The sequence below is a fragment of the Bos indicus x Bos taurus genome, chromosome 6 (genome assembly GCF_003369695.1).
Source record: "Bos indicus x Bos taurus breed Angus x Brahman F1 hybrid chromosome 6, Bos_hybrid_MaternalHap_v2.0, whole genome shotgun sequence".
NCBI classification, from domain to species: Eukaryota; Metazoa; Chordata; class Mammalia; order Artiodactyla; family Bovidae; genus Bos; species Bos indicus x Bos taurus.
The window spans coordinates 58,544,569-58,557,509 of record NC_040081.1 but is presented as its reverse complement, the minus strand read 5'-3'; the positions used below and the strand labels follow the sequence as shown (position 1 = coordinate 58,557,509).

The 12,941-nt window shown below is 39.4% G+C and overlaps 1 protein-coding gene across 6 annotated transcripts in view; it reads right to left on the bottom strand.

The window, feature by feature from the left end:
- WDR19 (WD repeat domain 19) overlaps positions 1–12,941 on the bottom strand; it is a 78,671-nt gene that overhangs the window by 41,417 nt on the left and 24,313 nt on the right. For 4 of the 6 annotated variants that reach the window (XM_027544286.1, XM_027544291.1, XM_027544288.1 and 1 more), the window contains 7 exons: positions 12,268–12,374; positions 11,197–11,319; positions 6,244–6,393; positions 4,200–4,347; positions 3,867–4,071; positions 1,058–1,217; positions 759–869 (listed from right to left, as the gene is read on the bottom strand). In XM_027544286.1, the coding sequence (XP_027400087.1) occupies positions 759–869; positions 1,058–1,217; positions 3,867–4,071; positions 4,200–4,347; positions 6,244–6,393; positions 11,197–11,319; positions 12,268–12,374 (1,004 nt within the window). The remainder of the gene's footprint in view (positions 1–758; positions 870–1,057; positions 1,218–3,866; positions 4,072–4,199; positions 4,348–6,243; positions 6,394–11,196; positions 11,320–12,267; positions 12,375–12,941) is intronic. The other 2 variants (XM_027544287.1, XM_027544290.1) reach the window with 1 other exon arrangement.

Sequence of the window (12,941 nt, the reverse complement as noted above, 5' to 3'; positions counted from 1 at the left end):
GATCTAATCTCATTCTTACGTCTTTACAGCAACCCTATGGGCTAGATATTACTATCCCTCCTTTAAATGGGATCTAGGGCACTGAGACATGGAATAACTTGTCCAAGGGCACAAAGAGGTGGGATTTGAAACCAGTCACGTCCAACTCTGAAGTCCACGTTCTTAACTGCTCTTCTACACAGCCACAGTTCTCTCCTACCTGTGTGGCCCTAGGTCCTGCATTCTGTTCTGGCCCTTCCCTTGTAATGCTCACCTCTGGGAAACTGGTGATGATACACAAGCCTTAGCCTCCCCCTCTTCACACACAAGAGAACGTCACACAGTAAATGATAAATGTGCCTCAGGTTTCCCATTTGGAAAATAGAGAAAATAATAGTATTATCTCACAGGACTGTTGTGAGGGTTGAATGAATTAAAATATTTATGTCAACACTTAGAAAAGTACCTGGTACACGTAAGCACTCAATAAATGATGGCTGCTTTCATTTGTATGTGTTTTTGTAAGTTACAGAATCTGTTCTCTTTAGATACACTCTGACTCTAAATTAATGGGTAATGTAACAATACCATGCCTTTTACTGCTCCATAGAAAGCAGAGTGAAAATACTTCTAAGGTTAATGAATACTCAGGGGTTCTTGAAGCTGAAGTCTGAGTTCAAGGAGGGGGAAGGCATGTGGTGCCTGGTGCTGAGAGATGTTAACTCTTTAAAAGAGGTGAGAGCCTCTTTGTGCGTTCTTTCCCTCATCTGCTGCCTTACCTCAAGGGCGGCAACAGGGCAGCTGGATGCCAGGTACAGGTCCTGAGCCAGGTTGAAGTCATCGCTGAACATGGCAAGGTGTCCTGCCAGAAGATTGTAGTCCTCTATTCCCTACAAATAAAAACAGTTTTAATGAGAAGAAACTCAAGGGTTTAATTTTTTATTTAAGGACTGTGCTTAGGAAGAAGTGGTAGTATCTATCAGTTTTTGAGCTAGGTAAGACTAACTGCAGAAATTTAAATGCTTGACTCAGTATCATTTAAATGCGAATCTGATAATTCCCATAAGATGCTGTTTACCTTTATTTGTTCCAAGGACATCACCATGCCAACGTTTCCAATAGTGCGATAAACACGGATTGCAAACTCCACTTCCATGTGGTGTAGACAGGCTCTGGCCAGTTCATTCCAAGCAGCCTGGTCATTGAGAATCTTGCACAGTTCCCAGGCATCAGGAAACCTGGCATTTGAACATATGAGCATAATCAAGGAGCTCTATTTGTTTCCCACTAGGCAGCTTTTAGACTGTATGTAATTTAATGTTATGCCTTAGATAAATTTTGCAAAATATTTTTCAATCTTTAATCATTTCCAAGTTATAAAAGAACCACATAAACTTTTCTTCCTTTTTTGTATAGATGTTTATTCCTGAATTTATTGAAGTAATCTGAGTCTACGCTACCCCTCCCTCATCAGTAACTAATTCTACTCATTTATTTTTTGGTTTACTTGACACACATGAAAATTATTTCTGCTGTCATGTAAGTCTAATAACATTAGTATTCTATTCCTATAAGCTGGGAAATTTAAAATAGGTCAGCCCACTATGGCCTGCAGCTTCCTGCTTTGGGAAATAAAGTGAGTGGAGACAGCCACTAGCCCGCCTACCCTTTATGAGCTGTCTGGGCTGCTCTCACTCTGACAACCAACCTGGGCGGTTTTGATGGACCCTATGGCCCTGAAAGCCTGAAGTACCATTTTGACCATAACAGAAAACGCTTGCTGACTTCTGGTTTAAAACTTAACCACAAATGTCAATGAGACTTTTTGTGGGACTCCTATATTAATGAATATGTCACCCTCCCCATCTAGTCATCAATCTAGTTTCCACCCAACACACACTCACTGAGCACTGTTATGTGCCAGGGTCTGTGCTTGGAACCAAGATGTAAGTATCAAATGCAGTCACTGTCCTTAGGTGGTCACACTTGGGGAAGGCAGAAGAGACGCGTGAGCAAACAGAGGACTATGACACAGGATGACAGAGGTACCAGAGTGCCTATGATATGTGCATCTTTGTGCTTTGTGCTTTGCATACATTATCTCGCTGGATCACCCTAACAACCCTATTCCCTATGTATCATTATTACTTCTCCTTTATAAAGGAGGAAAGTGAGGCTTAGAGGCCTTAAAAAGCCAGCCTAGTGGTAAGAGACAATGTGCCCTAAAGCACTCTGCACACCAGATCCTGGCTCTGAGGCAACACATGAGAAAGGCCTCAATCTATACTGCCAGTGGTCAGGGGCTTCAGGGAAGGCTTCCTGGAGGAGAGGGCTCTGCTGAATGGTGGAGAATGAGGCGTTACTACCTACACAGACAGGGAAGGGCAGTCTAAGATGCGAAAGCAGCACATGCCAAGGCAGGAAATCATGAAAAATTATTGAATTCAAGCAGTCAGTGGACAGAGAGCAGTGGAGGAGTCGGGGCAGGTGAGGCTGGTATTAAATCAGCAAGAGCTGAGTGTGTCAGGCTGAGGTCCCTGAGAAATAAGGGTTTCTTCCTAAAGGCAATGGGAAGTCACTGAGGATCAGACTCACATTTTCCAAAGTGTACGGAGAATAGATTGTCTTGAGGCTACCTGGAGAGAGAGCCGTCAGAAGTCGCTCTGCTACACGTTACTCCATTGGAAGGCCTGAGTTAAGGTGGAAGAATAGTGGAGGAGAAAAAGACCTGGGTGTGTTTGGGTGTGTATGCATGTGTGTGGGTGTGTATACATGTGTGTGGGTGTGCGCTGTAGGGCATGTGCACAACGTGATTTGGGCAGGGGAAGAAAAGGAGGCTGGGAAAGATGATGACGCAGGTTTGAGGAACTCGTGGACTCCCAGCTACACAGGACTGGGAGGTACTGGTGATACAGGTTTAAGTCAAGGATGCATATTCTGGAGTTAACCTCATATATAAGGTATTGAAACCACCTTTGAGGAGATTCATTCTGGAAGAATAATTAGAGTGAGAAGATAAGAAAGGAGCCCAAGGGACCCTGAGGAAGAGCAACATTTACACAAAGGAATTCACAGTCACCCTAAGAGGTGAGAGGAAAAAGCAGGGGTAGCTCAGACGGTAAGGCGTCCGCCTACAATGCAGGAGACCCAGGTTCGATCCCTGGGTTGGGAAGATCCCCTGGAGAAGGAAATGGCACCCCACTCCAGTACTCTTGCCTGGAGAATCCCATGGAAGGAGGAGCCTGGTGGGCTACAGCCCATGGGGTCACAAAGAGTCGGACATGACTGAGCGACTTCACTCACTTGAGAAGATTTACTCTGGAAGAATAATTAGAGTGAGAAGAGAAGAAAGGAGCCCAAGGGACCCTGAGGAAGAGCAACATTTACAAAAAGGAATTCACTGTGGTCCTAAGAGGTGAGAGGAAAAAGCAGGGGAAAAAAAATCTCAAGTAAGATAAAATCTAACTTTGTTATAATGAAATTAAGGGAGTGTTGAAATAATTACATTTATTAGAATTTCACAATAACTGTGCTATTTGGGAGATTAGAAACTTTTTGTTCTGATGGGCTTTTCCCATAGTACAAAAGCCCTTCCTTTAGAATTTACATATATTCTCAAATCGATCATATCTGAGCCTCATGATAATCCCGTGAAGTAAATGAGGTAAATACTATTATCTCCATCTTTTTTTTCGGGTCATGCTGTGTGGCATGCGCGATCTTAGTTCCCCAACCAGTGATCGAACCTGTGCTCCCTGCATTGGAAGAGTATAGTCTTATTAATCACTGGATGGCCAGGGAATTCCTTTCCATCTATTTTCACAAGATTTGACCTTTAAAATCACAAAAGGAAATGAGAAGCTCCACAAGAAGTGTTTAAGCCATACCTTTTCAGCATTAAAGTCTGTGTCAGCACCTGCCTCAGTTCATGAGGCCCCACGTCTTTTAAAGTGTCGAGGAAGCGGTGAGTGCTTAGGTAGATGTTGTTTATTTTTCCACTCTGGGTCTGGCAGGTCAACTCTCCATTATATAACAGCAAAGGTTTATGAGAGAAAGGAACTTTGGTGCCACCAGCCAGAATGACCTTGGATCCTATATTATAAAACAGACACCTTAATGTTAAAAGCTAATACTCAGCAGACACATTAAAAAAAAATGTTTTAATTTTAGTGCAATGGAAATGTAATTCTCAACAAACAAACAAAAAAGTGATTAAGTACCTTGGATAGTGTCCTTGTGAAAGACATACGTGTACACCTTATCGTCATCATAGGCAATAAATACACCTTTATCCATTGGCCAGTTTTCCCAAAGAACACCTTTAATGGTTGGTGAAAAGTCTGGAATCTCATAGGTAGCATCATTAACCTAAAAATTGAGGATTTACAGATTTTACCCAAGTCTGCACTTAAACCATTATCATTTGCCTTGGTAGGATGGAGCTTGTCTGCAGCCTTAGCTGGCAAAGCTTACCAACTCATATTCAACTTGCCAACATCCTAAGATAAATGAAGAAAAGTTTCTTTTCCCCTTTCTATAATGAGCATAGCTTGCAAAAAACTGTAGTTACATGCAAAATCAAGGGTTTTATCTAAAATTTGGTGAATTTGCCAGAAAAACTACAAGTCTGGACACAAAACTTCAGGTTAAGAAAAAAAGTTGAAGTTGCTCAAAATGATAACAGAAATATTAACTATGAACACACTTGTGCTTAGAGAATTTCCAATAATATTGGGTACAGAAATGCTCCAACTAGAGAAGAAACAAAATAATTCATACACGATTTGAGATCTAAATAAATTCCACTTGGTACATTTTATTTGAAAACATGCATTCCAACAATGTATTCCAACAAACTGTAATTACAGTAATATAAGCTATTAAAAAAAATCAACCCATATATCCCTATAAACTCAGGCAGATAGGCTTACATATATATCCTGAAAGGAAATCTCTACAAGATTTAATTTCCTTATTAAGTAGGGGGAACTCAAGGTCATCTTTACATTCAGGTTGTTTTTCCTCATTTATTTTGTAACTGAGAAATGGGTTGGAAAGAACTAGAATATTAGGAATTTTGAATAAATAATCCAGGCACTTCTGTGGAAATCTGTTACACATTTGTCAAAGAAAGAAAAGAAAAGAAATAAAGAGAATAGAAAAAGAAAAAGGGAGGAAGGAAGTTTTACTATCTTGGAGAGTATATCGTGAGTGAGAGCTATCTTCAGGGAATGTGTCTTCACTGTGGTAAAGCTAAGACACCTGGGAACAGTTACTAAGGTTCAGTCCAAGCGCAGCTGTAGGCTGTGTCAACTATGAACAAAAATATACTAACTGAATATCAAAAAAAAAAAAAAAAAATCCAAGTATAGTAAGCGAGATAAAACCACACTATTTCCTTTTTTCTAAATTTAGCCTTGTAAAAATTAAGGATGTTTAAAAATAGGAGTAACTAAATCTAAAAATCTTCATCAACCCTGACTATTCATTGGAAGGACAGATGCTGACGCTCCAATACTTTGGCCACCTGATGTGAAGAACTGACTCACTGGAAAACACCCTGATGCTGGGAAAGAGTGGAGGCAGGAGCAGAAGAGAGTGACAGAGGATGAGATGGTTGGATGGCATTACCAACTCAAAGGACATGACTTTGAGCAAACTTCTCCAAGATAAAAACTTCCTTTATCTTGGACATGAGATAGTCAAGGACTGGGAAGCCCGGTATGCTGCAGTCCATGGGATCGCAAAGAATCAGACACAACTGAATGACTGAACAACAATAAAAAAAGTCTAAAAACGGAGCCATCTGTTTTTAAATCACCTAATTAAAAAAAAATATTTCCTCTGTGTTCAGGATCTTTAAGAAAAGAGGAAAATCAACTGAGGTGGGCAGAAAGGACAGGGAACAGTCCTTGCTCTCTGAAGCTATTGCATTTCCAGAGAGAAAATTCATGTTACCTGAAGATACACTGTAATACTGTGCCATAAATAAGGTTAAAATGATGCAGAATAAGAACTATTTTTTCCATTAAAAAGTCTAAGATTTTTTAACACTTAAAAATTACAAAATAATGTAAAAGTTTTCTAGATGAAAACAGTCATGAAAACAAATCACAAATATACCACAAACATAATAACAAAGTACTATAATTCTCGGCACTGTTTTAGAGAAAGTGATCTTATATATGAAATATATTTTAAAAACACTTTCTTCATCTGTTGCCATTTAAAAAAATAACTATTTGAAAACTTTTCTAGACTTACTGGACAGTAGACATATCCATCACTTTTTTCATCAATGAAAACTAATCTGGTCCCATTTGGGTCAGGAAAAATCTTTTTCACACTGACGGGATGTCGATAATCATTAACAAACTGCCAGTCTTCAATGTAGAAATACTGAATGACACCAGTCTAAAAAAATCCAGTCACAGAAATGAAAGGCTGTCAAGAAAATACTGATTTTTCAGCATTTATGTTAAGCATATTTCCTAATTTGAAAAAAATAAGTCATATTTTTGATCAAGGAAGAGTCTAAAAATATTTACTATATAAGCAAAGTACAGATCCAAGAAAGTAAGTTAAATGAGTATGTACATCTAACTCAACAGTCTATTATTAGTTCTAATATCCTTAGTCATATTAAAGCTTAATTGATTTTCAGATTTCCCACTTGTAAGAAATACTCTTATTGGTTAAGAGTAACTTTCAAGTTATATTATTTTAAATATTTTTGCTGTAAATAAATTAGAAAATTTCACAAGATACAGTCATAGTTCTCTAATAACAATGAACATATAGACATCAAAATTTAAAAATATACCATTTACAATCACTCAAAAAAATGAAATACTTAGGTGTAAATTTAACAAAGCATACATAGGACTTGTGTGTTGAAAACTAAAAATCACTAATGAAAGAATGCAAGAATATCTAAATAAATGGAGAGGCATACTGTGTTCATGGATTGGTATCAGAATAAAGATGTTATTTCTCCTGAACTGATATACAAGATTTTTTTGTAGATACAGAAAAGATTATTCTAAAATTTATATGGCCCTGCAAAGGAACTAGAATAGGTAAAACAGTTGTGAAAAAAAATGGGAAAACAGGTCTGTAAATTTTTTTTTTTTTATAGCTACAGCAATCATTGTGTAGTACTGGTGGAGGGACAGACACACAGACCATTGGAATAGACTAGAAAAGCCAGATTGTTATCAAGGATTAAGGATAAGGCAAAAGCAAGAAGAAAGTGGGTGTGGAGATAAATGCAACATGAAGGGTCCTAGTACTGACAGAATTGTTCTGTATCTTGCCTGTTAATGTCAATACCCTGGTTGTGATACGTAATATAATGTTACCATTGGGGGAAACTAGGAAAAGGATTTATAGGATCTCTCTGTATTGTTTCTTATACCTGCATATGAGTCTACGATGACCCCAAAATAGAAAGTTTAATTAAAATAAAAACACATGTTTACATCTTACATTTCTATTCAGGCCAAGATGGTGTGACTGGACTTGACTTGCCCACCCAAAAGAACCAAAAATAACAGACAAAAGACATGAAAAATGATTTTCAAGATACTGGAATAAGGCAACACAGGATAATGGTCTCTTGGAGATGGGAAACAAGATAAGTCCTGTGATTGCTCCAGTTTTTGCCTTGGGAGAGTTTTCAAGCCATGGCAAAGGGAGGGAACATGCAGGTGGAGCACGACTCTGAGTTGAGGAGATAGAGCTGAGGATTCAGTGGGGCAGAAGGGAGTGGCTAGACTTGCAGCATATAATACCAGAGAGCAGAGAGATGCACTGAGACAGAGCACTGAAGATCTTCAGAGGGTCCACCTTGAGTCTTCAGCAGAGTATTGATCACTGCACACTTATGAGAAAATTGTCAAAGCCAGGGAGAAGAACCATCCAAAGGCATTAGAGGAAACAGTGACTGGCACTCACACAGAATTGGGAACAGTGACTGTTTTCAATAGGCAGATTAGAAAACGTAATTCACAGGATACTGGGTGGAGTACTCAGGAAGATCTTGCCTCAAAAGTGGGAAATAATTAGTTGTAGACTAAGCAGTGTTTCAGGCTTCCCTGATGGCTCGGTGGTAAAGAAGCTGCCTGCCCATGCAGGATGTGACACAGGAGATAGGGGTTCAGTCCCTGGGTTGGGAAGATCCCCTGGAGAAGGAAACAGCAGTCCACTCCAGTATTTTTGCCTGAGAAATTCCATGGACAGAGGAGCCTGGGGGCTATAGTCCATGGGGTTGCAAAAGGGTTGGGCACAACTTAGCAATTAAACAACAAAATGAAAGTAGTGTTCCACATCTGCCTAACAAATCACAAAAGCCAAGACTCAAAAGGATCAGACTGTTCCCAAGCAAATTACCTGCATTCCGGAAACAAAGCTCACAAGTATCTTTAGGAATACAAAACATCCAGCACCCCCAAATGTATGCAAAGAAGTAGGAAAAAACATAACCCATGTTGAGGACAATAATTAATCAAAACTGACCCAGAAATGACCCAGATATTAGAATTAGCAAATAAGGTAACTAAAACAGTTAATATAATGGTATGGCATATGTTTAAATAGATAAATGGAAGATATAAAAACAGATTCTAATATATCTTCTGCAAATGAACTATAGTGTCTGAAGCTACTGGCAGATTCAGTATGACAGGAAAAAAGGCTGCTGCTGCTGCTGCTGCTAAGTCGCTTCAGTCATGTCTGACTCTGTGCGACCCACAGACAGCAGCCCACCAGGCTTCCCTGTCCCTGGGATTCTCCAGGCAAGAACACTGGAGTGGGTTGCCATTTCCTTCTCCCATGCATGAAAGTAAAAAGTGAAAGTGAAGTCGCTCAGTCATGTCCGACTCTTAGCGACCCCATGGACTGCAGCCCACCAGGCTCCTCCGTCCATGGGATTTTCCAGGCAAGAGTACTGGAGTTGGGTGCCATTGCCTTCTCCAAAGAGGCTAGTAACCTTGAAATACAGCAGTAGAAATTATCTAAAATGAAACTGAGAAAAAAAACAAGTAAAAAAATTTAAATAGCATCGACTGTGGGATAAGTTAAAGCGGTTTAATATATGTGTAATTGGAGTTTCTGAAATTGGAATGCAAACAGAGGGGGGGAAAACATCTTTGAAGAAATAATGGCTGAATATGTTCCAAATTTTATTAAAGCTATAAACCCTTGGGTTCAAAGAAGCTCAACAACCCAAGCACAAGAAATATGGAGAAAACTACATCAAAGCACATCACAATTAACTTACTCAAAATCAGCAATTAAGAGAAAATATTAAAAGCAGTCAGAGGAAAAAGACAGAGACACACAGAGGGACAAAGATAAGAATGACAGAGATTTCACTGGAGTAAATGTAGGCAAGACGACAGAGGAGAAGACAGTACATCTTCAAAGTACTGAGAGAAAAAACCGTTCATGGAAACAACCTAACATCCACCAACAGATGAACAGATAAAGAAGGCGTGGTACATATATACAATAAAATATTACTCAGCCACAAAAAAGAGTGAAATAATGTCATTTGTAGCAACATGGATGGACCCAGAGATTGTCACACTGAGTGAAGTAAGTCAGACAGAGAAAGACAAATACATGATATCACTTATATGTGGACATCATGATATTATATAAACTATATATATATAAGCATATATATATCTATATAGCTTCCCTGCTTATTTTATAGAGTTAATGAGATAAAATAAGTGAGATCAGGGCTTTATAAACTGTTGTGTGTTATACAAATATACTATTAATTTATTTACTACTTAGTTACCATATCACTACCACTTTATCTGATACATGAGACCTACCTTACTTGTGTATATAAGCTCAAAAACTGATTTTGGGTCAAATTTAAATTTAAAAAGTCTCTCTTCTGGCAATAAGCATGTTTTAAAATATGCTCTTTTAAAAAAACATTGTGGGGGTGGGGACGCAAAAAAAAAAAAAAAAAACATTGTGAGAAAACAGAACCTTTGAAACAGTGATTAATTGCTTTTCTAATGAAGGACAGGGAAGCCTGGTGTGCTGCAGTCCATGGAGGAGTCGGACACGGCTGAGCAACTGAACAATAGCAACAAATGTGGAAAATACTGCCTTTTTTTTTTAAACCAACTTAGTGAATTCTTCTAGAGGCTAAGCGAGGTAACAGGTATGATATGCTTTGAAAAATCTTTTAAGTTTTTACCAACATAAATGCTATTACTAAACTATGCTTTATGTATATGTGGCTAATCTAACATTTAAGAGTACAGAGTGTTGGTGGTTCAAACGACCAAAAGGTTGAAGTGGGATTCTCAATATTCAATTAATTTTAATTAAATGCCCGCTAAATGTAGGCACTGGACAGCTAAAGTCGAATGAGGTGTCTTACATGTGTCATCAAATTAAATCCTGAAAGCATCAAGATAAGGAAAATGAGACTGGGAAGTGTCAAGCAGCAAGTAAGAGGCCTAGTATTTGAGCCCGGATTGTCCAGACTCCAAAGTCTGTCCTTTTCATTGTGCCATCAAAGTTGCTTATAGTTACAAAAGCACTTGATGATAGCAAATCACACCAATGTGCTCTGCTAAGTCACTTTAGTCCTGTCCGACTCTGTGCGACCCCATAGACGGCAGCCCACCAGGTTCCCCCATCCCTGGGATTCTCCAGGTAAGAACACTGGAGTGGGTTGCCATTTCCTTCTCCAATGCATGAAAGTGAAAAGTGAAAGTGAAGTCGCTCAGTTGTGTCTGACTCTTAGCGACCCCATGGACTGCAGCCTACCAGGCTCCTCCGTCCATGGGATTTTCCAGGCAAGAGTACTGGAGTGGGGTGCCATTGCCTTCTCCGCCAATGTGCTCTACATACATATATAATAACTTTTTGCATATATAATGCTTCCCAGGTGGCTCAGTGGTAAAGATCCTGCCTGCCAATGCAGGAGGCATGGGTTTGATTCCTGGGTTAGGAAGATCCCCTGGAGGGGGAAATGGCAACCTACTCCAGTATTCTTGCCTGGATAATCCCACAGAGCAAGACCATAGTCCATGGGGTTGCAAAGAGTCGGACACAAACAAGTAACTGAGCATGTATGCACATATAGTATCTATATAACATATATATATACACACACATATAATAAATTACAAGGTAAAAATAAGAAATTTTCCCACGTTCTATATTACAGACGACAACACATACATCTGTGCCATAGATGAGGAAATCACCAGTTAAGGCATGACATAAAATACGGCACTTATCATCCACTGCTGGGAAAAGTCGCATCTCACGTTCTTCTTGAGCGTCCAACATTTCACTTTCTATCTAAAACAAAGAATAATAGTGGCTCATGGACTTAACTGAATAAATCTGGTTTGCAACATCTAGTGGGTAAGGGAGAGTCTTTTTCTTAAATTCAACTAAATATTCAGGCTCACCAGATAAACCACTTTACTCAGAAAGGTATCAGGCAGGAACCCAGCTTGCCAGCAAGGCACATTAAATATCCCTTTTAATGAGTCTCCCTGATGGCTCAGATGGTTAAGAATCTGCCTGCAATGCAGCAGACTGGGTTTGACCCCTGGGTTGGGAAGATCCCCTGGAGAAGGGAATGGCTACCCACTCTAGTAATTCTTGTCTGGAGAATTCCACGGACAGAGGAGCCTGATGGGCTACAGTTCAAGGGGCTGCAAAGAGTCGGACAGGACTGAGCGACTGACACTTTCACTTTCTTTAATGGTAAAAGTGTTTGCAGTAGCCTCTGCAGTTGTTCTGTAGCTAATCTCTTTGGCTTCCCAGAAGTAAAGAGCCAAGAAATACATGTGCGAAGTGTCCTGGTTGAGAAGCCCCATATTTCAAGGGCCAACATCTCTTGAACAACTCATGGGGCATAGTTTCAGGATCCCCACCAGTGACAGGACCAAACACATGGGTCAATCCATTCCAGGAAGCCAGACCTATGGCATTCCCATCAGTTTTTACAACTTACTTATAGTTCCTTCTAGACACACTTTACATGGCCATTTTTACATAAGCAATGTTATGAGCAGCACAGCTGAAACTTTGTTGGGTTTCTTGGGAACAGAGTTAAAGGGTTAATTGAGGGTTAATCTCATGCAGAAGGGTAAAGAGTTTTGTCAATTCTTGTCACATACGGCTTTCTAGCTAGTCTGTACATGGTCGCTTCTTGACCAAAGTTCTTGATTACAAAACATTAGGCTATTCATTGTCATCACTGACCTAAGCAGGCCATGGGACACCAAAAATACTTACCAAATGTAACTGGACTTTGCCTTCAAAAAGTGCAGACGCATAGTCAGAATAAAGGCAAACACTGGCTACTGTCCCCAGATACTCCACATCTTTCAATTTTTTAACAGCTGTGGTAATCAAAACAAGAACAAACTCAATAAAATATAAACAAAATGATCTAATCTAATGATCTGCAAATAAGTTTTAAATGTGTGCCTTTGAAAGAATATTCTGAACCTGAAAGTTTTATTTTAGCCATTCTAAAGAAAATCTTAGTTGCCATATAAATTTGCCTTTAGGAATTTCATAGTGGTTCACAAGAAACAAAGTAATAAAAAATAGAGTCAAAAAAATAAAAAAATAAAGTCACTTGCAAAACGACCAAAAATTAAACCTTAGTGACAAGAAGCTTAATGGAACATCTGAGGATAATTCTCAGGCTGGCTCTATTCCTGAGGGACATCTGACCTCCTGCGGGAAAGAGGTGGAGGAGGAGGAGAAGAAAAAGTGAGGTTCCCTTCAGATTCAGTGGTCATTCAAAGCATACAGTGGGGTGGGGAGGGGTGGGGGTGGGTGGGGCGGTGGCAGGTAGGGAATTAACATTTACTCAGTACTTACCAGACCAACAGGGGCCTAAGAAAGACCAGGCACAAAATAGATTACACATTTTATTCCATATAATTTTTCTCATAACC